Source organism: Mauremys mutica, chromosome 4, assembly GCF_020497125.1.
Source record: "Mauremys mutica isolate MM-2020 ecotype Southern chromosome 4, ASM2049712v1, whole genome shotgun sequence".
NCBI lineage: Eukaryota > Metazoa > Chordata > Testudines > Geoemydidae > Mauremys > Mauremys mutica.
The window spans coordinates 68,284,748-68,308,865 of record NC_059075.1 but is presented as its reverse complement, the minus strand read 5'-3'; the positions used below and the strand labels follow the sequence as shown (position 1 = coordinate 68,308,865).

The following is a 24,118-nucleotide window of genomic DNA, read 5'->3' as shown; positions in this document are numbered from 1 at the left end:
GTGTCTCACACAGGCAGCTGATTTAATTAACTCTTTTGCACTCTACTTATTTGCATACTGGTCCCATCCACTTGCCCCCACCACTGCAAGAACCAAGATCCATTAGCAATGAGGTTCTATGCTTATATCAATGATTTCTATATCTAACATGCTCAGTTTCCAAATATCACAAATTCTTGCCCTCAGTGACACCTGTGCAGTGTCATTTCCTTCAATGAGTTGGCACACGCGTAAGTAACTGGAACTACACTTCTACCGTGATATAAACGCTGTCCTCGGGAGCCAAAAAATCTTACCGTGTTATAGGTGAAAGCGCATTATATTGAACTTGCTCTGATCTGCCGGAGCGCACAGCCCTCCCTCCCCTCCCCCTCCAGAGCACTGCTTTAACGCGTTATATCCAAATTCATGTTATATTGGGGTAGAACAGTAGTAGACTGTTCTGTTGACAATGCAGAAGTAGGAATGGAATCCAGCTCACGCTTTCATACTGTGCTGGTTCAGGAGAGCTAACAGGTATACAAAGCAATAAACACTCTTTGGGCACCAAGTCATCTGATCTGCCTCCAATACACCAGGGAGCTGATCTTTTGAGCAGGAAGATCCCATTTTCATAGAATTGTTTTTCAAAGTAGAATCAAACTTTCCTATAAACGCTTTTCAATTGCTGAATGCGCCAATCCAAGTGCTAGGAAGAGCCCAACACTACAGCAGAGATGACTTACCACTAAGGAGGCAGCGCATTACAAGGCTTCAAGAGATGGCAAAGGATGCACATATGCCTGTCTCACTCTAATTCTGTGAAAAGGTACCTCATAGCCAGGTAACCTGTCCCATCCTTTTTGCTCCAGACCTAACATTGACTTGACTGGCTAGTTCATGTAATTTGCACACAAGGCTAGCATAAAAGAATTGGCATAATTAAGTTAACAAATTTTGCTACATTGGACCTGGGCACACGTGATCCATACTTCCTACAGACCACAGCCACCTCTTATCTGCCAGTAAGTCATTGTGAAAACAGGGAATGGCAGGTAGGCAATTCATAAAGCTTTTTTCAGTGAGGCTGAATTTATTGATCTCTCCCCTCTTTCCTCCCTTAGGCAAGATATTTTCAGTTTCAGTTGCAACTTTAAGTTTTCCTCCTGGTTTGTCAAGCTAACTCAAGTCCCTCTTAATTTCAGCAAACCCAGGGTATCTGCTCCTTAACTTAAATCAAATTAAGCTAGTACCTTTCGCAGCTTCCCATAGTCGATGAGCTCTGGGCGATGTCTGTGAATCAAAGCACAGAAGCCAAGGCCATCCTTCCAGCTGTGAAAGAGACGGAAGACAGCACAATTAGCAGTGTTCAGTCAGGAAGGCACATGGAGGGGCATGACAGATGGCGGCAAGACTCTGGGAGCCTAGATCTTTACTTTTGGGCTCATTAGCTTATAGCACCTTCTGTAACCCTCATCCTGCTCTCACTGAAGTCAGTGGCCAAAACTCCCACTGACTTGGTGTAGGACCAGATTCTTAGTGCTGCCGCCTCCCTAATGCCAATTCTCACTCACCACAGAACTTTAATTGTTACATAGTGCCCAGGGACTCAAGGGCAGAAGCAGAGCTTAGGGATGAAAAACGCCTTCATATGCAAACCAAAGATCTTCTAGGAGAGGATAGATCAAGAATGAGGGGGAGCAATCGCTATTGGCGATGATCAGCGCTATATTTGCCCTCCCTCAACTTCCCCCCCGGGGTCCTTGGCATAGAATCCAAAGCTGGGGGGAGAAGGGAGGACCAAAAATAGACCAATATCAGAGTGGATAAAAATGGGGGGTTTTATTCTATTATTTAAATAAACCCATTTAAAATGAAATCTCAATTTAATACAAAATAGGTTAAGGTCTAAATTTATTATAATCTCTTGAAACATTTAAATAAAAAATAAATATGCTGAATCAATGAGCCTCTATCAGAAACTTTAGGTAAAGGCTGCTTTTCTATACAAGGAAAGAATCCGGGGGGAAACATCCAACGTTTGAGGTCAAGCTTTGTAAATATGGCACAATAGCTCATGCACTATACTAAGGGCTTGATCCTGTGGAGGCCCTGGGGCTGCGCTACTGGCTGTCATAGACGGGCAAAGTCACCATAGGCATTGGGACCCAGCCTCTGACTCCAGGAGACACCATCATCTACCCCATCAGGATCACTCACTGAGCCCACCTGGGTGGTCTCATACTCCTATTTTATAGCTTCTCCCTTCCTGAGCTCTGATTGGCTCAGTTTTCAAAATTATGTATATTCTTATAACTCCTTCCATAATTCACCATTTTCTAACATGTAAAAATGTACAATTAATATGAATCTGACAATATTTAAGCTGTATAATTGCTTAAATAAATGTATACCAACAGTGTACCCTACTACGTAGCAAAAAGATGTACCCAATCTAGTGTGAAGGCTCGGTTTAGTTGTAAATCAATACATTTTAATAGTTAGATCACCCGATGAGAATGCATTTTTCTTTAAAAACAAACAAACAAACCTGAAGTACAAATAGAAAAGTTAATTAACACTGATTATTTAAATTAAGGCTTCCCACTTGATGATTTAAATCAATCCACCCTGATTAATACAAAAGATTACCTATATTTTGCCTTTGGAGAGGGATGGGCTTTTATTTAGTAGAACTCAAAAGGTGAAGGAAAAGGAAAAAAAACAAAACCAAACAAAACTGGCAATCCTAGTCAATTTCTCCTCCTCCTCAGTCTATGACAGGATCATTCCGCACAGTTATGCTTTTTGTAACGATTTGTTTAACCTAACTTTATACCACCACCCCCACTAGCAGGGTTTCCCCCTCCCCCTTCCATGGTGATACTTGCATAGCTTAACAGATCCCAAACTTCGACCATGTCTACACTAGAAAAGGTTTGCTGGGGTAGCTCTACCGGGAAACCCTCCTAATGTAGACCCAGCTTATACCAGCAAAAAAGTGCTTTTGCTGGTATAGCTTAAACAGGCTCCCCAAGCAAAGTGAGCTGTAACGGCAAAATCTCTCTTATACCAGTATAACTTCGTGTTTTTGCCAGTACAGAAATGGTGTTTAAGAAACAAACAAACAAAAAAATCACCTCCCTAACTAACATTCCTATACAGATACAAGATTCTAATATAGACACGACCTTAGGAAATTTATCCTAAAACTTTTTGTAGCTTCACTCAGGGAAAGTACCATTTCTTAATCAGCCTACAAACACCGACAGTGTCTTCAGTGGGCCTAACACTCCAAAGTATTTGACAAAGGCAGCATTTGTGCTTGGAGAAAGGGACTGGGAAGCAGAGAAACTGGGTCCTGTTTTGGGTTTTGCCACTGATTTGTTCTGGGACACTGGGCAAGTCAGTAGATACTACTTTTCGCCTACATAATATCAGAACAATAACTAGTCTCAGAACTTCCTTGAGAGGTTATTTATGCCAGATGCTGAATAGTGTCAAGAGCCCTATGAACATACAAAGATCAGAAAGCCAAATACTATAAAAAAAAATTTTTTTAATAAATAAATTACCTGATATGGAAATTCTGGATGTTCACATTTTTGTAGGGAGCTGTCTTCCTCTGACACCATAACAAAAGCCCTTCCTTAGCAGATGTCTCTAGAGAGAAAGCAAAGACACACACGGATTAACCTATTTTTTCCTGGAATTTTCTGATCCCTTGCATAGGCTGTAGAACAGTACTTCCAATTCATTCTGACCCAGTGTCTTTGTTAGAAAACAGCAGTGAGGCACTTAACTTCCTTCTTCTAGGGATGAACCTCTTATGCAGGTTTCTGATTTGTTACCATTATTTCTCTCAGGGTAGGTCTACGTGGCATTTTGGAGTTAGCTGCCTAGTCCGGGTCGACATTTCCGTGCAACACCATAGATCAGCCAGCAGGAAAGATCATAGAGTCCAAGACCCACTGCACATTGCCAGGTTTCACCTTTGCCCCTTTCCTTCCACACTCCTCTCAAATACACTCCAAGGAGCAGGATATGAAGACTCCTCCCAGGATATCCATATCAAACCATGAACTGGCCATCAAGGGTGGTCAGAGTTCAGGGCAGCTTGGATCTCAGGCCCCATTGTGTCATCCAAGATATGTCCTCTGCTGATTCAGTTACTCCTGAAACGGGATCTCCTTTGTGGCAAGGAACACAGCTACCTGCCCCCCCCAACCAAAGCCACCTTCACTTGTTCTCGAACAGCAGATGGAGGCTCTGAGATTTACCTTCCACAGAGATATCCTGAATAGCAAAGCGAAGGATGATGGTCCAGATCATTCCAAGGGTCATTTTAACATTTCCATCCACAATTTCTGCAGGAAAAAACAAAATCCTTATGTTGTGTGCACAAACCCCAGGGGAAGCCTGACATGGGGAGCTTTATCTTTTACAGATCTGAGAGCTGGACTTCCATCTGATGAACTTTTCCAGCAGGGTAAGGTTCCCAAGTTAAATTTATACAGCCCGGCAGGCTCTCCACAAGCTTGCCCACCCCAACCTCTACAGCTGTGCCAATGGACCACAGTCTTGACCTGCCGCACCCACTGGTATGTTATGTGTGAGCTCTGCAGAGCTCCACTGATATATCTCAATTCTACTACTGAGCCTTTAAGTAGAGCTGACAGTATAACGGCCTGTCTACATGGGAAAGTTATATCGGTATCTGTTACAGAGTGCATTCAAACCGCTATAGCTATACTGGTGTAATTTCCCAAGCCGACACTCTTATTTCAGTACAAGAATGCCTTTTTCTGGTTTCGCGTATGCCATTTAGAGCTTGGTCTATGCCAGGCCTGCACAATATACGGCCCGCAGGCCGCATGTAGCCTGTGTGGGCTCACTGTGTGGCCTGCGGGGGCTGAGTAGGCAAGCGGTGGGGTGGGGCAAGCCAACGGCTGGCTGGCCGGCCGGCCAGCGGGCAGGCGAGGTGGAAGAAGCCAATGGCAGGCTGAGGAGTGAGGGTAAGCCAGCTTCATGGGGCGGGGGCAGCGGCAGAAGGTAAGAGGCCAGCGGCAGGCAGGCAGGCGAGCTGGCGGCGGGGGGAGCAGGCGAGCCAGCGGCAGACGGGCAGGTGAGCTGGCGGGGGAGGAGGGAGAGGGGGGCTGAGGAGGCGAGTGGACGGCGGAGGTGAGTAGGCGAGCTGGGGGTGGGGTGGGGGAATGACGAGCTGAGTGGGCGGGCAGTGGCGGGGGGGGGAAGGTGGCTGAGGAGGCGAGTGGGTGGTGTGGGGTGAGTAGGTGAGCCAGAAGGTGGGTGGGTGGGAGGATGACGAGCCAAGCGGATGGGCAGTGGCGGGGGGGGAAGGGGGGGCTTTATACTTGGGGGGGTGAGGAGGCGAGCAGCGAGTTGGTGGCTGACCTGTTCTACTGATCTTGTCTCTCATAAAAATTGGTCCTTTTACTGCTTTTCCTGGGCTGGGCGTTGTCCCAATGCTGCAAAGAGGGTGTTCCCAAAGGAATGTGCTTGCTTCTAACCCCCTAGGTCATCAGTATGTCTGCTCTTCTCTAGTCAGCCCACTTGACAAGTTTGATTGTCCTTGGTTTAGCTCCCATCCCCTCTCCAAGGGTTGCAGCTGTCTGGAGGTGCTGCCTTCCACGCCTTCCTCATTCATTCAACAGGGCAATTGATTACAAAAGGGGGCAGGGGGAGGGAGAGATCTTATTCTACTTCTAGCAAAAAGACATTTTTCTTTTACCTTAATTATACTACCTTAGGGGCTCGCTATAACATATTACCAAGGTTCAATACCGCTGTTTTGGCGGGGCGGCGCTGGGGAAGGAGGGTTTGTTTCCCCAGGGCTGGGCGGCGCTGGTGTGTGTGTGTGTGTGTCCACGGGGCTGGGCGGCACTGGTGTGTGTGCGTGTGTTTCCACGGGGCTGGGGTGTTTCGGGGGGCTGTTGAGTTTTGGCCCTCAGCTGTTTTCTTTGGAGTAATATGACCCTTGCTGCTTTACGAGTTGTGCAGGCCTGGTCTATGCTACAAAGTTTTGCCAGCACAGCTATGTTGACTTGGAGTCTGGTCCAAAAATCCCCCTTGCTGACATAGCTATGCCAGCAAAAGCCACAGCGTAAATACAACTATGTCGACAGGAAAGCGCCTTTGTCAGCACAGCTAATGTCATTTGAGGAGCTGAAAGCTAGCAGAACTCTTTTGGGCAACATATACATTGTATCTCCACTAAGGGGCTTTGGTAGCATAGCTATGTTGGCCCGGGCTCTGTAGAGTAGACAAGCCTTTAGAATCTGTTCAAGCTAAACTGAAAAAGTTTATCTTAAAAAGTTACTCATATCCCAGAACAAGAGTGGCCACGCAGGGGAGTTATACACCTGATAGAACTACTGCAGTTTAAAATATCAGTATAATTATACCAATGTAACTGGTGAATCTTTCCTGTGTAACTAAACCCTAAGAGCTAGTGTTGTGGTGTGGACAAATCCCCACCAAGATTACAAATGAAACATGGCTGGTTCCTGGGTAAGTGCAGGTCTTCAGACTGCATCCATGTAGGGCTACTTTTAGATATATAATTGCCAGAAAGCATCAACAGCATGTCACCATCAAAGCACATACATCTCAGCTGAAGATGCAGCAAAAGGCACATGTTATCCTCCACTCAAGCAGAATATTAACTTAAGATGTGAAACAGATTGTACTTTATTGCTCACTGGACCCTTTTGCAATGCAAATCAGCAAGTGATCAACAACTCATGGGCTTTAGAAACAGACCCTGTGCATGCGTGAGACATAATAGGTTTAGAATTTGGGATGTAAGTTCTGGAGAGTAGCAGCCGGTTCAGAAAGGGTTTGCAATTGCTTGTGGATTAGTGCCAGATAATACAAATGATGTACCAAATAGCTGTTTCTAATGCTCTGACCCTTGACAGGTAAAAATATTCCATAGGGTTTAAGAGGAAAACATTGTCAATGTTTTTTAAAAAGCCACTTTAGGATACCTAGCCTCTGTCACTAGTACTAGAGATTACAAAACTGAAAGAATCACATATAATGTATGCCACCAACTATTTTTGGACAGTGAAACTAAACTAGTCAATTTATCTTTTTTGTTCTACTGCTATTTCCTGCATTGCATGGGAAATGTTTAAGAGACAATCAACTTTAAAATGACTAGAAAGGTCTTTCTAATTTAAAGACTTCTAAAGAAAAGGGTTGGATAAACCTATTGTTTTGGGCCTAAGCTACTAGAATGCTAACAAAAGAGCTGGCAGGGTTAGTTTTTACCCCTGTGTAAACCTCTTGTGTAGCTGCCTCACACTGGTGCAAGCGAGGCTTGCATTGGTTGCAGCTGCTAACTCTCCTGATTTTATAGTGAGATCCACAATACTTGGCTTTTTTCTCATAGCCAGCTACTGGAGTCATGGGATTGCATGGGAATCTTGGCTTTCATTTTAAAGAAAGAAAGAAAAAAATTAAGCTCTTGTGGTTGCAGATAAAAGTTGGAAAGTATGATCTCTAAAGGTTCCAAAACCAGAAGGCAAATAAAGAGAACTCCAAATCTATTATTTTGGAAAGCTCATGATTTCAAGCCAATCTTGTGACTTTTGAATGCATGAAAAGTTGGCAATGTTGCTGTTATGATAATCCCTCATAAAGTACAAGGGTAAACCTCATTGATGCAGTCCCTGTTTTGCAGCGGAGAAGCACGTCTCCATAAGGGTTTGTACTGGTAGAGATTTCCCAATTTTCGACAAACCCTAAAACAGACATGCTGTTACATTCTCCTCCACCCTTCTTCCCCACACGTCTCCCCACTCACAACACACTAATGGACTATGGTGCCTTTACTAGCCCAATGTGGAATGGAATCTTTGTAGTAACAGACACTCACTGCCCAAGAAAAATATGCATAGAACTTTTTGTTACAGCACAAAAGAGCATGACCATGTGTTGTATTCACACTCCTGACAAGTTTCCACAAGCAAGTTTGCCCGTTGCTAGATTTCCTTGCAAATTAAATTCCTGCAGGATTGTTTTAATTAGTTGGTTGTTTTTTCTGGGGGGAGAGGTGGAACACAAGAACAGCCATACAGGTTCAGATCAATGGTCCAACTAGCCCAGTATCTGTCTTCCGACAGTGGCCAATGGCAAATGCTTCAAAGGGCATGAACAGAAAAGGGCAGTCATCAAGTAATCCATCCCGTCATCCAGTCCCAGCATCTGGCAGTCAAAGGCCTAGGGACACCCAGAACATGGGAGTAGCATCCCTGACCATCTTGGCTAATAGCCATTGATGGACCTATCCTCCATGAACTTATCTAAATCTTTTTTGAACCCAGTTATACTTTTGGCCTTCACAACATCCCCTGGCAATGAACTCCACAAGCTAAGTGTCCGTTGTGTGAAGAAGTACTTCCTTTTGTTTGTATTAATTTCATTAGGTGACCCCTGGTTCTTGTGTTATATGAAGGAGTAAATAACACTTCCTTATTCACTTTCTCCACACCAGTCATGATTTTATAGACCTCTATCAGCCCCCCGCTTCCGGTCATCTCTTTTCCAAGATTAAAAAGAGTGGGACTATTCATCTCTCCTCATATGAAAGTTGTTCTACACCCTTTTTCATTTTTGTTACCCTTCTGTGTCTCCATTTCTAATATATCTTTTTTAAGATGTAGTGACCAGAACTGCATGCAGTATTCCAGGTGTGGGCTTACCATGGATTTATATAGAGGCATTATGATATTTTCTGTCTTATTATCTACCCCTTTCCTAATGATTCCTAATATTCTATTAGCTTTTCTGACTGCCACTGCACATTGAAACAATGTTTTCAGAGAACTATCCACGACTCCACAATCTTTTTCTTGAGTGGCAACAGCTAAATTCCATCATTTTGTATGTATAGTTGGGATTATGTTTTCCAATGTGCATTACTTTGCAATTATCAGCACTGAATTTCATCTGATATTTGGGTGCCCAGTCACCCAGTTTTGTGAGATCCCTTTGTAACTCTTTGCAGTCAGCTTGGAACTTAACTATCTATCTTATATACTAACTTTGTATCATCTGCAAACTTTGTATCATCAGCTCACTATTTACACCCTTTTCCAGATTGTTTATGAATATGTTGAACAGCACTGGTCCCAGTACAGATTCCTGGGGGACACCACTATTTACCTCTCTCCATTCTGAAAATGGACCACTGATTCCTACCCTTTGTTTCCTGTCTTTTATCCATGGGAGGACCTTCCCTCCTATACCATGGCAGCTTAATTTGCTTAAGAGCCTTTGGTGAGGGACCTTCTCAAAGGCTTTCTGAAAGTCCCAATACACAATACCCCCTTCTCCTCATGTTTGTTGACCCCCTAAAAAGAATTTTAATAGATTGGTGGAGCACAGTTTCCCTTTACAAAAGCCATGCTGACTCTTCCCCCAACAAATTATGTTTGTTTATGTATCTGATAATTCTGTTCTTTACTATAGTTTCAACCAATTTACCTGATACTGAAGTTAGACTTATTGGCTTGTAATTGCCCGGATCACCTCTGGCATCACATTACTAGATGACTGGAGGATAGCTAAAGAAGCTTATTTAAGTGATAGATTACATACATCCCACAGTTTGAGGAAAGAATCAAAAATATGAAATGAAATAGTTTACAGCAAGTTTTTCCAGTCCTACAATATTAGTATTTTGAAGAGCTCCAGAACACAGTCAATTTAAAGGAAAAAACCACATTTCCCTTTGAGTATTTTTGTACTTTTGTTACAAATGATGTCTACAACCTGAGATGTCTGCAGTTCAGAAAGAATGAAGGAAAATAGCACTATTGTGTTCAGTTTGTTTATCTGGTGCATCTGACAGCATTTTCTGTGGGTTTTTCCAAAGCAAGAGGAGAGAAACATTTGGAAAAAACCAACTAAGATTGTAAAGATCACAGGAGTTGGCAGGAGTACACAGGGGAAGGTTTAAGACCTGAAACTGCTGCTAGCTTTTTATTTTAGTTGACTCCAGTTCAATTTATGACATCTTTTAATCCTAAAAGTGCTTTACAAACACTAACAAAATCAACCAATATGAGGTAGGTAATTCATATCACCATTTTAAAGACTTTCTGATACAATTTACATAATTGCTGCTCTGAGCAAAGAGCGGGCAGGCAGGCACCCTTCCCTTCTGGAGCCCAAGTACATCCTCCAGCACCTTGGGTACAAATTTTGGCAGCTTGCTGAAAGAAGCCAGTGGTCACACCTACTCCAGTGAAGCTATCTGATCCTAGCCCGTTCACTCTCCTGTTGTCAGTAGCTACCGGTGTGGTGCTCTGCTCTTGTTCGATGATAACAGTCGACTGCGTGCATGTTCCCTCTGTGTGCTGCCCCGGCTCTGCGCAGATAGCTGACACAGCAAACCCCGAGAGAATCCCCAAAAACCACAGACTCTAGTAAGGGACGATGGAACCCGAGCCAGGTGTATTGTCAAATGAAGCAGTGTATTGTCAAATGAAGCACAGTAATAGTTTCCTATAGACTCTACAGGACATACTATGAATGTGTGCCCCCGGCCAATTGACACAGCGCAGTCAGTGGTCGAACTTTCCACTGCCCCGTAGGCTGGCCAAAGATGCGCACGACAGGACCTACTTTTATACAGTTACAGGACAGATTACTCATCCATACTGATGTACTGAGGTACAGCCCCTTGGCTCATTAGGGTGCTGTTTCCCCTTTGATCATGTTGTTCCAGACATACAGATCTATCCATTATGCTGTCCTGTCTTTAAGATGCACCTGCCTGTTCCTTGTTATGTCAATGGAGTGTCCTGATGTCATCTTAGCACAAGTTCCTCTTCTCGCTACTTCTGTGAGTGAGGCTTGCCTCTAGCTCACATCCCAGCTTTTGCTTAGCAGTGCCTGGAAGTACTTTGGTTCAGGCTTCAGGCCTCAGACTAGGCCTCTGACACAAGAGTTTATGTTTCAGGGCCTCATCTTACTACATCTCCTATAGCTGTGTTCCTATTGCCCAAGATACACTGCAAGTTCATTCCACTATAGGATTCATGTGGAGCCCTTGGACTATCGCTGCTTCTAATATAGGGGAGCAAAGCTCACAGTGCAGCAGGGAGTTGCTGGTTCCACACTATAAAGAGAAAAAACAATGAGGAGTCCTTGTGGCATCATAGAGACTAACACATTTATTTGGGTATAAGGTTTCGAGGGCTAAAATCCACTTAATCAGATGAGAATCTTTGACACCACAGAAGTTACAAAGGAGTTAAATGTAACCAATTAGAGCAACCTCACACTTGTTTAATTAAAGACTCTGGATGTTTGCTGCCCATCAGCCCAGCCAACATTGAACAGTTTGAGAGCAGTTTCTATGTGACATTATAGGGCTCATGATCAGATCAGAGACTGCCTCCTGCTGTGGAACCAATTGCCCGATTATGCTTTGTAACGCTCTTCTGAGGTGTGAACTCTACAAAAATTATTTGCGCGCTTCCGCTAGTAACACGAAGTGGCTGTTCTAAACCGCAACTGCAAGTGCATGTTATTAATATGACTTAAACTGATCTATCCTCATATTGAATGTGAGACTAAAACAGATGAGGCTTTGCTGCTAATGGCAGGAAATGTTTTGCACCAGTAAATGCGCTTCCATCTGACTCCCATTATTACAACATGCACTCTTAACAAGATAGGCAAAAATTACAGCACCTCCATCCATTTGTTTGGCAGCCAATTAAGGGGCTGACAAATATTCACTCTTCAGGAATAAGACTGGCTTGCTCTGGAGATCTGGAGTTTGAAATGCCATCACCCTTTTCATACGCATAATCCAGGAATCCTGACCCTCTGGATAATGTAATAGGTACCATGCTCTCTTCTCCTCTCCTAACCTCAGTGGTAAAAAGCAGGGTCAAAAGAATTAATTTTCCTGGCCATTTATGTGTGTCACCCACTAGAGCACAGCCACTGGAAAAGCAGTTTGCCACTGTCTGGATAATTGGCAGGATAGGAAATGATATAATTAGGAAGTTAAATAGACACCACTCTGCTGACGATTGTCCATCAACATGGCCACAAATAAAATACAGAACAGCCTCCAAGCAGAGGTCTATAGGAGGCACACTACTACTGATGGACTGGGACAAATCAATACCTAGGACAGATCACTGGGCATCAGCGATGTGGGTATGCATGCCACACAATCCTTTCACCTGCTCTCCCAGTTGCGGAGGGCAGGAGGTGGAGATAAAGATAACCCTGTTTTGTAAATGCTGAAGTGCAGAGGTCTCCTTGCTTTCTCTTTCCCCTGCTCATGAACTGACACAAACCCTTACTCTACTGTCTGTCATCTGCATGTCTGCGCTGTCCAGGATTTAAGCAGACATCTTGCTCAGATGGCACCTTTTATATTGTTGCACTCCTTGAGCTTGATTTGCATCTCTCTTACATTGATGTAAATCAGGAGCAACTCCACTGAAGCCAGAGTTACACTGGGATAAGCAAAAGAAGAATCGTGCCTCACATGTTTAAGAAACGGATTGTTGTCTGTCTACACTGGAGATGCAAGTACAGTAATGCAAGTAGTGAGGAGTTAATGTTGGCCCTGTTGAACTTGACTGAATCCTGATGATCTACCCAGTGTGGACACTATTACATCAAAGAAAGACCTCTGCAGAATGAGATTTTTAGTGTCAGATAGAGAATCATTTGAAAGCCACCCCTGGCTACAACACCCTTGACCCAGATTTTTACAGCTGTCTTGTACTGCAAGTGAACAGATCAGACGACCTCCAATTAAATCATTTTTAAAGGTTAATAGTGATGCTTGAGGTTAATAGTTGAAGATAGTTGTAAAAGTTGTGGTTAGGTTTCACTGGTTATTCTGTCTGCTTACAATGCATTTCATTCAGCTTGGACAAGGAAAAACAGCCAGCTCTGTTATTGTTTATAAAGAAGTCAATTCCACTTTCTGGTTCACGTGCACCAGCACAATGCTACATTTGGCTTGTAAATACCAGAGAATATTTGTTAGAATGTAAGAAAAATAGCATGGAAAATATTACTATTGGCCTTGTGTCTGATAAAACCAAGACTGACCCACCCCCACCCCACCCCTGCTGATTCCCACCCCCAGGACTTCACCTCTGCACAGGGCTGGAAATAAGTACAGGGTGGGCTCAATCTCTAAGCCTCCCCACCATGTGGGGCCAGGAACCAGTGTGGGGTGGGCTCACTCACTGCTTGCTCCCTCCCCCACCTAGAGCACCAGGCCAGGCTCAGCCCTCGCCAAAGAATATTTTCACCAGTCGCCCATGCCTGACAGTTTCCCATGGATTTTTTCCTGGGCTTGCTTTTTTGGAAAGGGGTGGGAAACAATTCTGTCTGTCTAATTTAATAAATAGCTCTAGACACAGATATGGGCAACAACAAACTGCTGCTGTTTAATATTTTATATACATACATATACAGACACACACACACAGACAGAGAGGGCACGCGCCCCTGGGTATCAGGTCCTTTGGATGCCACATGGCAGCCTTACTCTGAGATGGAGGGGTGGGGGGACTATTTTAGGGTGAGAAATGCACTTGCCTGGCCAAAGTTTCCCCCCTTTTGTAGTAAGTTACTCAGATAATTTCCTAGCTCAGTCCCACCTGCCTGAGGGGTTTATGGCTTGTTTTCCCTGAGCTGTGTTAGTAACATTTTGACTGCCTCATTGGTTTTTATTTTCTAGGTTGCTGATGTGATGACTTTTTGAAGTCTTAATTTAGGCTATTAAAATACATGCACCAGAAAAGCTCATAATCCCTTCAGTGGGCAGAGTTACTGTCACACCAGGGACATTAACAGCAGAGGCCCTTTTTTAATGCTGATGTATATGCATTTCACTTAGCACCTAGACCACCTACATCTTCTTACTCCATCAACTGAAGCATAAGAGCACCCACAGAGTCAGTGTCGTGGCTGGAGCATCCACAGGGAAAATTTAGTGGGTGCTCTGCACCCACTGGCAGCCAAGCTCCCCTCTCCTCACCTCTTTCCTCCCCCCCTGCACGCCGCGTTCCCACTCCTCCCACTGCTTCCTCCTTCCCCCCCCCCCCCGCCTAACAGCTGTTTGGAGGTGCTTAGGACTTTCCGGGAGGGAGGGGGAGGAGCGGGGATGTGGCGTACTCAGGGGAGGCAGCGGAAAAGAGGTAGGGCAGGGACTTGGGGGAAGAGGGTGGAATGGGGGCGGGGCAAGGGTGGTGTATGGGTGGGAAGAGGCAGGGCAGGGAGGGGTCAAGCACCCACCAGGCAGAGGGGAAATCAGCGCCTATGAACTGCAGTGGTTTGGGCTACGGCTCACCACGCCTACTTTACTGTACTTTTCAGGTTGCATGGTGGTGGTGGTGGGTGTGGGTGTGGGTCCCCGTGCAGAATGCTGAGTCCAGCAAAACTCAAATGTCTGAAAACCAGGATAGGCACAGTTAAGGCAGCCCATACAACCTTAACTCTATCCTCTTTCAGCAATGCCTTAACATGCTCTGTTAACCAACACACACACACACACCTCTACAGCTGCTGAAATGTACAAGCTCTTCACCTCCTTTTATAGCCCATTCACTCTCACCCACAGGATCCCAGCTTACATTATTAAAGGACAAAAAAGAAAAAGGTTGCCCACCCCACTGTCCCTGTGTTCCCCTGGAGCTGGCAGTAGCCAATGGGAATTATTTGGATACACTCCGGGTGCAGTCAGCATGCCTTAACTCTGCTTTTCTTGATTTTCAGAAGTTTGAGTGTTACTCAACTCAGCGTTCTGCAAGGGGACGACCTACCACCAAGCAACCTTAACTCTGCATTAACACAGGGCTTGTCTACACTTAAAATGCTACAGCGGCACTTCAGTGAAGGAACTACCTACGCCGTAATTCTCCCATTGATCTTGTGCCGTCTTCAGAACACCTCTCCATGCTGCTGACCCGTTCAAAGCGTTCCCTCCTCCAACCTGGCCCCCTCCCCCACTATACCCTCGGCCTCCCACCGCAAGCCCTGAAGTCTTCACTCCCTGGCCTGCAAACATTTCTATTGCAGTTACCTCCCATTCCTGTAACCACATTCACCTCCAGGGCCTGGAGTGAAGGACAATTATGTTACAATGGAATAGTGTTGTGGTACAGGAAGGTTGGAGCGCAGGGTGATTGCAATCCACTGGCAAAACTAGAGGTGCAGGGGTTCTGGTACTCTGGCAAAGCTAGAGGTGCCCCGTCCCCAACCTCTCTCACCTGCCTACTATCCATCCCCCTCCCTCTCCCTTCACAGCAGCCCCAAATGCTCTCCCGCTATTCCCCCACTCTTCAGTCCCCAATATCCCGTTCCTCTCAGGAATCTTGCATGTGCCTATTTTTTCCCCCAACACTTTGATTACATTCCCCCAATACAAAACTGCCACCACGACTCACAAAACTGTAACTGATGTCAGGTTGCGTCTACAACTCCTTTTATCTTGGGTGGGGGTCTGATTAACTTATCCTTCGATATATTAAATGAAGGGTGAGTTCACAGCCATCAAGAGGCCTGTGATTCACCCAGTAATTAGTGCCTTTCAGTTTAAGAGTACAAGGTAGCACAAGGACACCTTTTCGGGGTAGCGGGGGGGGGGGGGACCCAGCCTGTAACTTAGGAATCCATTGGTCAAATTAACCCAAATATGGATCACTAACAATAAGCCCATGCCCCCCTGAGGCACACCAAATTTCATTTTACAGCACTTACAAGAGTAGAGTTTAAAGCATATATATATTTGCAGGAATTGAAACCCTATAGCCATTTTTCGGTATTGGCGCATGCACACTGTAAAAAATGGGCATTATCTGAAATAACACTCTCAATTCGGGTCACCCAAAGATTCTGAGAGAGCCATGCACTACCTTGGGTAAAACACCAAAAGATTGAGACCATTTTGACCCATAGCTCATCAATAGTTTGATCACTAGCCCTGTGCAAAAACACAGACCTATACACATTTTAAAAAATAGCTACTGGGAGGAGGGGCTTGTATCTCCAGAATCCGTGGCTCAAACAATTCCAAATCCTATTCGTCACCCTCCTAAGACACACAAACATTCAAAGAAATCTAACTAAGCATGTCAATTTTAGAGGTCTTAGGTCAACTTTTAAACAGATCTCAGGATGCAACCCTAAGTATAGCGGTGCTCCCTCACCACTTTCGATAGTTATATTAGTGGGGTCTAGCTGAAATACAACTTCATGCTCATGCCGTGATCACTTTGGCTTGGTTATAGCTTGTGCTGTCATTAAAGAACATGTACCAGCTTTCTGAATGGAGATCAGCCAATCCTCAGTCCTAACTTTCAGCACCCCCTGCTACCTTAGTCCCAGCCTCCCCACAGATTCAGACACTGGCACATATAGACCAAGGAAGAATTTTAATTATTACACCAGCTAGTACCACACTAGTTTTGAGTTGATCTTTGTTTTCTGCACCTGCTTCACCTGAGGAGAGGCTCTGACAATCATAGGGTTTCCACAGTCTTGTACCAGACAGTTTTAATCTGCACCACATTTCTTCAGAGTATCAGCAGGAACAGCTCTTTTGATTATCATAAGCAAGGCCATTCCCTTGATGGCATCAGAAGCCAGATATTGGTTGGGGCAGCAATTTGGCCAGCTGTAATCCTCACCCTATTGGTAAAGCAAACAAAATGGAACAAAGGCTACCTAGCTGCCAATCAGAAAGGGAGGAGGATGCAGATACCTTTCAAAGAAATAAGAGATGAAGGAAGTGGCTCAACTAAAAAGGAAGGATGAATTGTGGCCAAGTCAATGGAGGCGGCAATTGAGGAGATCTGGGTGGAACAGTTTTGGGAAACTGCCTATATGAACTTACGAATTCCTGTATGATTTTATGAACTCTATTTTCTTATACGTCTTCCACTAAAGATGGTCACATTAGATTACATCATCCCTGTTGTGTTAAGGAGGCGGTGGGGGGTGTGTGACACATCTAAGCATCTGTCCCTGAATTCAAGTGTCATTAAAGACCATCAGTAATTGATTAACCTTGCCTTAACAGAACAATGGAGACTACTGGCCAAAGACTCTTCACTTGCTGATGACTCAGCTTGCTGGCAGCTGCAGCTCAGAGGTCTGATCAGAGAATGGAAAAACCCCAGGGAGGAGACAAGGTGTTAGAATCTTCTATTAAAAGAAATCACTCTCACTAACAAGGAGAGACCAAAAGAGAAGACCTGGCAGGAGGAGTGGTGGGGGTGCAGAAGGATCCTGGATTCCCTTTGAGACACTAATACCCAAAGGACTCTCGGGAGGAAACTGAGGGCGGGACTTGAGTGTTTGTGTTTCTTATTCTTCCATAGATCTGTATATCTCTGTGTCATGTCTATGAGCAAAGTGTGTGGGCTTAGAGGTGCCTTTGCAAAGTCTCTGTGTTACTTGCTTTAACTGTCACAAAGTCCCCAAAGGGTGAAACTGTAAATTAGAGTACACCCCTGCAGATGGAGTTCTGGAGAGGGTATGAAAGCTCTACTAGTGAGACTTGGGTGGGGGGGTCCACCCTGATCTTGGAGCTAACGCTGCTGAGTCCACATCCCAAGAAGGGGTACTCGCATTGGAGTCTGTACTCCAGGAACGTGCCTGCAAGGCCAGACTCTCAGACAGCATCTGGACGTTGCTCAGAGTCAGTAAGCTTAAAACACATGGGATCCAAGGTTTGGGTCCAAAACAGCAGCCTGGTGACAGTCCACAAGGGGGAGCTCATCCTGGGCCCAATACTGGGTTTAATTCCTGACTCTATCACATGCTTCCTTTGGGGACTATAGCCAAATAATTTAGTCTCATCTGGTAAAAGGGGATAATAAACCTCGATAACTTCATCTAGGTGTGTGAGGATAAATCCATAAATGCTTTGGATATGCTCAAATACTACCAGGAACAGTGGCAATATAAGTGCCTAGATCAGAGGTGGAAGTAAGCCGGTACGGTACGGTACGGCATACTGGCAAGAGCCAGTACACTGTGCCGGACTGGACCAGCTTCTGCGGCGGTGATTTAAAGGGCCCAGGGCTTCAGCCGCTGTGGAGAGCCCTGGGCCCTTTAAAGTGCTGCCAGAGCTCCGGCAGCCTGGCTCGGGTGGGGATTTAAAGGGCCCGATGCTCTGATCACTGCGGGGAGCCCTGGGCCCTTTAAATCCCCGCCGGAGCTCCAGCAGCCGGGCTCCCGCAGTGATTTAAAGGGCCCGAAGCGCCGCAGCAGCCAGAGCCCTGGGCCCTTTAATTGGCCCCTGAGTCCCGGGGCTCCCAGCCGCCTCTGCAGCTGGTAGCTCCAGAGAGATTTAAAGGCCCTGGGGCTCCCAGCTGGAGCCGGAGCCCCAAGACCTTTAAATCTTGAAAGGCCCCACCTCTTCCGACTGAGGCCACGCCCCCGCTCAGGACTCTGGCGTACCGGTAAGTCCTTTAAGTTACTTTTACCCCTGGCCTAGATGGAATCTAAATACAGGACTAGTGAGGAGGGACAGCCATGCCATGGAGTTGGAATCCAGATCAGTAGACAAGTTGTTTAGTTTTGCAGTATTCAGAGCATACATCCTCAATTGAGACCTGAAGGGGTCACTGGTTAATAACATGTACTGCAGAATCCTTAGAAGAAGGGTGCCATAAGAACAAAAACTCCCTTGAAGTGCAGAAGGTTGACATTATACCCATTTTTACAGATTGGTAAAAACTAAGGCAGACTAAGGCCACAGTTTTCAAAAATATATTCTTGTTTTGGGTGCCTCCATTTTTGGCCACTCAGTTTTTGACCACCAAGACCTAATTTTTGGAGCTAAGAATGTAGGAACGGCCAGACTGGGTCAGAACAATGGTCCATCTAGCCCAGTATCCTGTCTTCTGACAGTGGCCAATGCAAGGCGGTTTAGCGGGAACGAACAGAACAGGGCCAGTGACCAATCCCTTGCAATCCAGTCCCAGCATCTGTCAGCCAGAGGCCTAGGGATACCTAGCCTAGAGAATGGGGTAGCATCCCTGATTATTTTGGCCAATAGCCACTGATGGACCTATCCACCATGAACTTCTCTTTTTTGACTCCAGTTACACTTTTGGCCTTCACAACATCCCCTGGCAATGAGTTCCACAGGTTGAATGTGTGTTGTGCAGATAAATATTTTTTTCTTGTTTGTTTTAAACCTGCTGCCTATTCATTTAATTGGGTGACCCCTGGTTCTTGTATTATGTGAAGGAGTAAACAAGAACACTTCCTTATTCTCTTTCTCCACACCAGTCCTGATTTTATAGACCTCTATCATACCCCCCTACCTTAGTCATCTCTTTTCCAAGATGAATAGTCCCAATCTTTTTAATCTCTCCTCATTCGGAAGCTGTTCCATGCCCTTCATCATTTTTGTTGCCCTTTTCTGAACCTTTCCCATTTCGAATATATTGTATCATCTTTTTGAGGGAGCTGCTGGTGCTCAGCACTTCTGGGGGTGGAGAACAAGCACACTTTTGACAATTCAAACTGAGCATCCACACGACTGGACATTTGGGCTAAATAACTTTCCCAGTTCTGCAACAGGTTCGTTGCAGGGTCTTAGGCAATGTACCCAGGAGTCTGGCTAATCGTCTTATGAATTAAACCAGAGGGCATTACTTCATATAGTAGAATAGACAAGAGAGCAACAAAAATGAAAAAATGGGGGAAAACTATGGAGAAAAATTGTCCCCCCAAGAAGAAATGGATCATTCATTTTGTAACATAATAAAAAAGTAAACATTAAGAATCTGAATAAATAAGTAAAACTATATACTTGCTTAAATAAATGTGCATCTTCCTGATTAGCAAAAAGAAGCACCAAATTTAGTGTAAAGGCTGTATTAAGTGGCAAACCAATACCTTTTAATTGTTACCAACCAATGAGAATCAGCCTCTCTTTAGGAAAATAACAAAAGTACAAATGCAAAACACAATTACAACTGATTATTTAAATCAAGGTTTCCTGCTCACTGATTTAAATCATGATTAAAATTGGTGATTTAAAATTTTTTTTTTTTTTAAATTCACTCCACTCTGGCCTCTGCATAACCTCACCACCATTAGACCAAGCCCCTTCTCCACAGACTGTACTGTCTAAAACAGCTTCCTTGTCTCTCCAATTCAAATCTCAGTTGAAGGAATCTTTTCTCCCACTTCTTAATCTTGCTCCCCTTGTATATAACACCATATTCCAAATATTCATGGAACAGTTTTATTTTTACAACATCTTTCATACATGAAATATTTATAGTCTCTCTAAACATTGCCACTGAGTCAGAACAGGAGAGTCAGAATAAGAGAATTCTTTCCTGGGTGCTGGCTGGTGAGTCTTGCCCACATGCTCAGGCTTTAACTGATCGCCATATTTGGGATCGGGAAGGAATTTTCCTCCAGGGCAGATTGGCAGAGGCCCTGGAGGTTTTTCGCCTTCCTCTGTGGCATGGGGCACGGATCACTTGCTGGAGGATTCTCTGCAGCTTGAGGTCTTCAAACCACGATTTGAGAACTTCGATAACTCAGACATAGGTTAGGGGTTTTGTTACAGGAGTGGGTGGGTGAGATTCTGTGGCCTGCGTTGTGCAGGAGGTCAGACTAGATGATCATAATGGTCCCTTCTGACCTTAAAGTCTATGAGTCTAAGTGTATGAAGAAAATGGCAAGAAAGGCACAGACCCCTCAACGCTGGAACAACACTGGCAAGTGGGATTTCAGTCTTCATCAAGGGGCCCAAAATGTTTCTTCCCCCCGTCCCCCACCCTTGCCTTACACAGAGAGGCATGAGCTAGGTTATAAACAAGGCTATAGAGTAATTGGGGGGAGGAAGGTGGTGCAGGGGAGAGAATGTGGTGTGGAGTGGGGGAAATAGCATATTTGGACTGGGTCTAAAACTGAGGGAGCTGCCAGTCCACCCATCATCATCACCCGCCCCCTCCAGATTTTGAGCGTTAGAGGCATGTATTGGCTCCCTTACCTTCTGCTCCAATAGACACCAGCTTCACTCCTTTGCTAGCAATGAAATCCAGGGCCTTGTTCACATTGGAGATTTTGTGCACTCGCATTTTGCCTCTTTCAGGCTTAGCCAAACGTTCACCTAGCCAGAAAGGGGGGGAAAAAATATACAAAACAAATTGGGAACTGCTCCATTCCACTCTCCCCACCACCAGCCCAAGTAGGCAGATCTAATAAGATAATCCCAATGCTTGATCCAAGTCGCACGTTCTTGCCCTCAGCAGTGAAGATACAGCACACGATCTTTTTGGTCACTTCTTGGGAATTCTAATAATTGATGCACTTTGTTGACCCCTCCCCACAAGAAAATCCCAGCAAATACAAAGAGCACCCTTGAAGAGACCCTTGTTTGGGGGAGGAGAGTATTACCATTACCACACCTCAGGCAGTTATTGGACTAGGCCACTCCCCAAAACCTTTGATGCATGCTCTGGAGAGCATATCAACCATAAATTACAGTAACCGGTCTGTGCCCCAAAACTTGCTTCCCCACGTACCAGGTCAGGATCTGAACTGTGGGAAGGACAGGGCAACCTCTCGTGAAACCTCTCTGCCATGGAACTCACTGCTGCCAAAGATCAGATGAGCCCAAGCCTTGCCTTTTTTAGGACACGGTGTGAGACATCTTTCCGCAGGCTCTGTCCAGCTAGGTGCTGAATGACCACGACTGCATATGCCAGGAAGGAAAAAAAATCACCTGGATTTCTCCTCTTCTGTGAGCAGCCTCTGTGTAGCAGAGGTGGGCTTGGCAAAATTTGATTTTTTTTTCTAATTTTGACAAAAATTATCAATTTTTATTTAAGAGGTTTTTTCCTTCTATTTGTAACTATTTTTATTTTTACAGTTCTGTGGAGTAGCACTGGGGTTAGGATTAGGGCAGTGCTGACAGCGGGGCTGCAGGAGGCTCCCTATATGGCTGAGGAGTCCAAGACCCCAGGGCTCAAGGTGCGGGGAGACTGTGGTCATCCTGCCCCAGCAAAAAAGAGAGACCTGTGGCCAGGTCTGTAAGTAGGACCACGAGCCCCCAGCTACCTCGTTGTTGAACAGTTCCGCCTGGGGACAGTTCTGACACTCCTGGCTGGTGAGTGAGCGAGCAGGGCCCCCTGCATGGCTGTGACACTGAATCCCTGCAGGCAAAAGGTGCAGGGAAGGCTGGGTCCTGGCGGGGCATAGCAGAGAGCTGTGGCTGCAAAGAGGAGGACTAGGTCACAGCTGTGGGGAAGGCCAGCAGTCTGCTGAATGGCTCCTGCCTGGGTACATTCACTAGCCAACCAGGGACAGCGACTCCAACACCTCACGGTCCTGTCTGGGGAAGGAGGTGGGGGTAAGGGGGGAGAGCCTTCCCAGAACCTTGTGGCTGCAGGGATCTGGTGTCAGCGGCACGCAGTCACTCCCCAGCTGGGAACTTCAGAGCTCTCCCTGGCAGAAACTGTTCAGCAGTGGGCTGGCCTTCCCCTGTGCCTGGCAGCTCATCCTCCTCCTTCCAATCCTGCCCAGTGGTCTCTGCTCTGCCCCATCACGACCACAGCCTACCCCCCCACCATTCCTGCTGGGAGCCTCACTGTTCTACTACCCCTACCCCAAGAAGCAGCAAGCTGAGAGAAAAAGAGTAGCAAAGGTGGGTCCTCCAAGCTTGCCTAGAAAGGAGACTCTGCAGTTGCAGTTTCACAACCCACACAGACCTGATCCTCCAAGAGCTAGAAGGGCTAGCAACAGACAATCAGGGCCCTACTTGGCCTACTTGCCTGGGCTTAGCAGTTCAGTTTCTCACTAGGACCAGAGAAGTGCTCCGCTCTGGCCAGAGGAACTTGAGGGACAACCGGAGTTTGTTTTCTGGATGCATTTTGCATAGCTGGGTTTGCAGGAAGACAAAGGACCTAAGAATCTTAATCCTGAGATAAGGGTGAAGCTAAAGGGGCCAGGGAGGCAGAGAACCAGGGAAGCAGCAGCTATGAATTGAATCAAGCTGCGTGTGGCTGCTGTTTAGGGAGTCCCTGGGTGGGAACCTGGAGTAGTGTGTGGGCCTGTGTTCCCCCTCCTAGTCACAGATAAACTGTCAAACCCCTAAAAGGGGTAGGGCTTATTTGGGAGCCTGAACAAAGGGCTGAATTTAAAGGGTGCAGACCAGGGGCTGAAGACCCTAGCAAGAGCAAATAGACGGTTTATTGGACTTTAATACCCTGGAAAGGGTTCATTTGGACTTTGACTTGGCTGGAGGGGCAAACCTCTGAAGACCCGCCAAGGTTGGCTGGAAGCCTACAGGAGGCACCAGGGGCGAGAGGACTACAATACTGCACCCAGCTGCAAGGAGGTGCTCAAGAGGTGCCTGCCCTTTCACAGGGAGTAACACAGCTCTTTGACAAGAGCAAGTAACCTCTATTTGGATGGGGCTGGATCTCACAGGGAACACCAACTTTTGACTTGAGTAGAGCTCAGAGAATACTCTAGAAAAGTCTTTGGAAGATATTCTTCTGAAGTAGTTTGCTTCAAGTATATGCGTGGCCCTTTTGATTGGCTTCCTGTGAATATTCACACGATCCAGTTTAACTGGCATTCATAGAAAACAAAAGGCTCACACAAACTTAATTTTAATATATCCTATAAGCACTCACACCAGAAACCTAATTAGATAGGTACATGTCACCAATCACCTAAGCAGAACCATCCAAACGTCAAAGAGAGTCACAGAGTTCAAAAAACTGCAAGAGATTTTACATTCAGAACTAGTTTTAGCGAGTTGTGGAACATCCACAAAGAGATAAAAGGGCAAATTTGGTTGTTATTTGTTAGTGGTTATTCACTCAGTTCATTTCTCATTCCAAAGTCTACTCCTAAAGGCCAATCTTGCACCATTTAACTCAATGGGAGCCGGATTAGACTCAATATCACTAGGTTTAATGGGGGAGAGAGAAAAGTTATTTTTTCTTGAACTCTTCTGCCCCATTGAAGAAAGATGTGTTGTTTCTTTAACAAAAGTTTGGAAAAGTGAAGGGGGAAAAGCAGCAGATTACTTCAATGGGCATTCCTTCCCTCCCCCAGAGAGAGAAAAATTATTTCATTC

The 24,118-nt window shown here is 45.4% G+C and overlaps 1 protein-coding gene across 5 annotated transcripts in view; it reads right to left on the bottom strand.

Moving 5' to 3' along the window:
- Positions 1-24,118, bottom strand: part of ACTN1 (actinin alpha 1) — a 139,035-nt gene that overhangs the window by 44,431 nt on the left and 70,486 nt on the right. For all 5 annotated transcript variants that reach the window (XM_045013942.1, XM_045013943.1, XM_045013938.1 and 2 more), the window contains exons 3-6: positions 21,020-21,139; positions 4,260-4,346; positions 3,555-3,642; positions 1,233-1,311 (exon numbers count right to left, since the gene is read on the bottom strand). In XM_045013942.1, the coding sequence (XP_044869877.1) occupies positions 1,233-1,311; positions 3,555-3,642; positions 4,260-4,346; positions 21,020-21,139 (374 nt within the window). The remainder of the gene's footprint in view (positions 1-1,232; positions 1,312-3,554; positions 3,643-4,259; positions 4,347-21,019; positions 21,140-24,118) is intronic.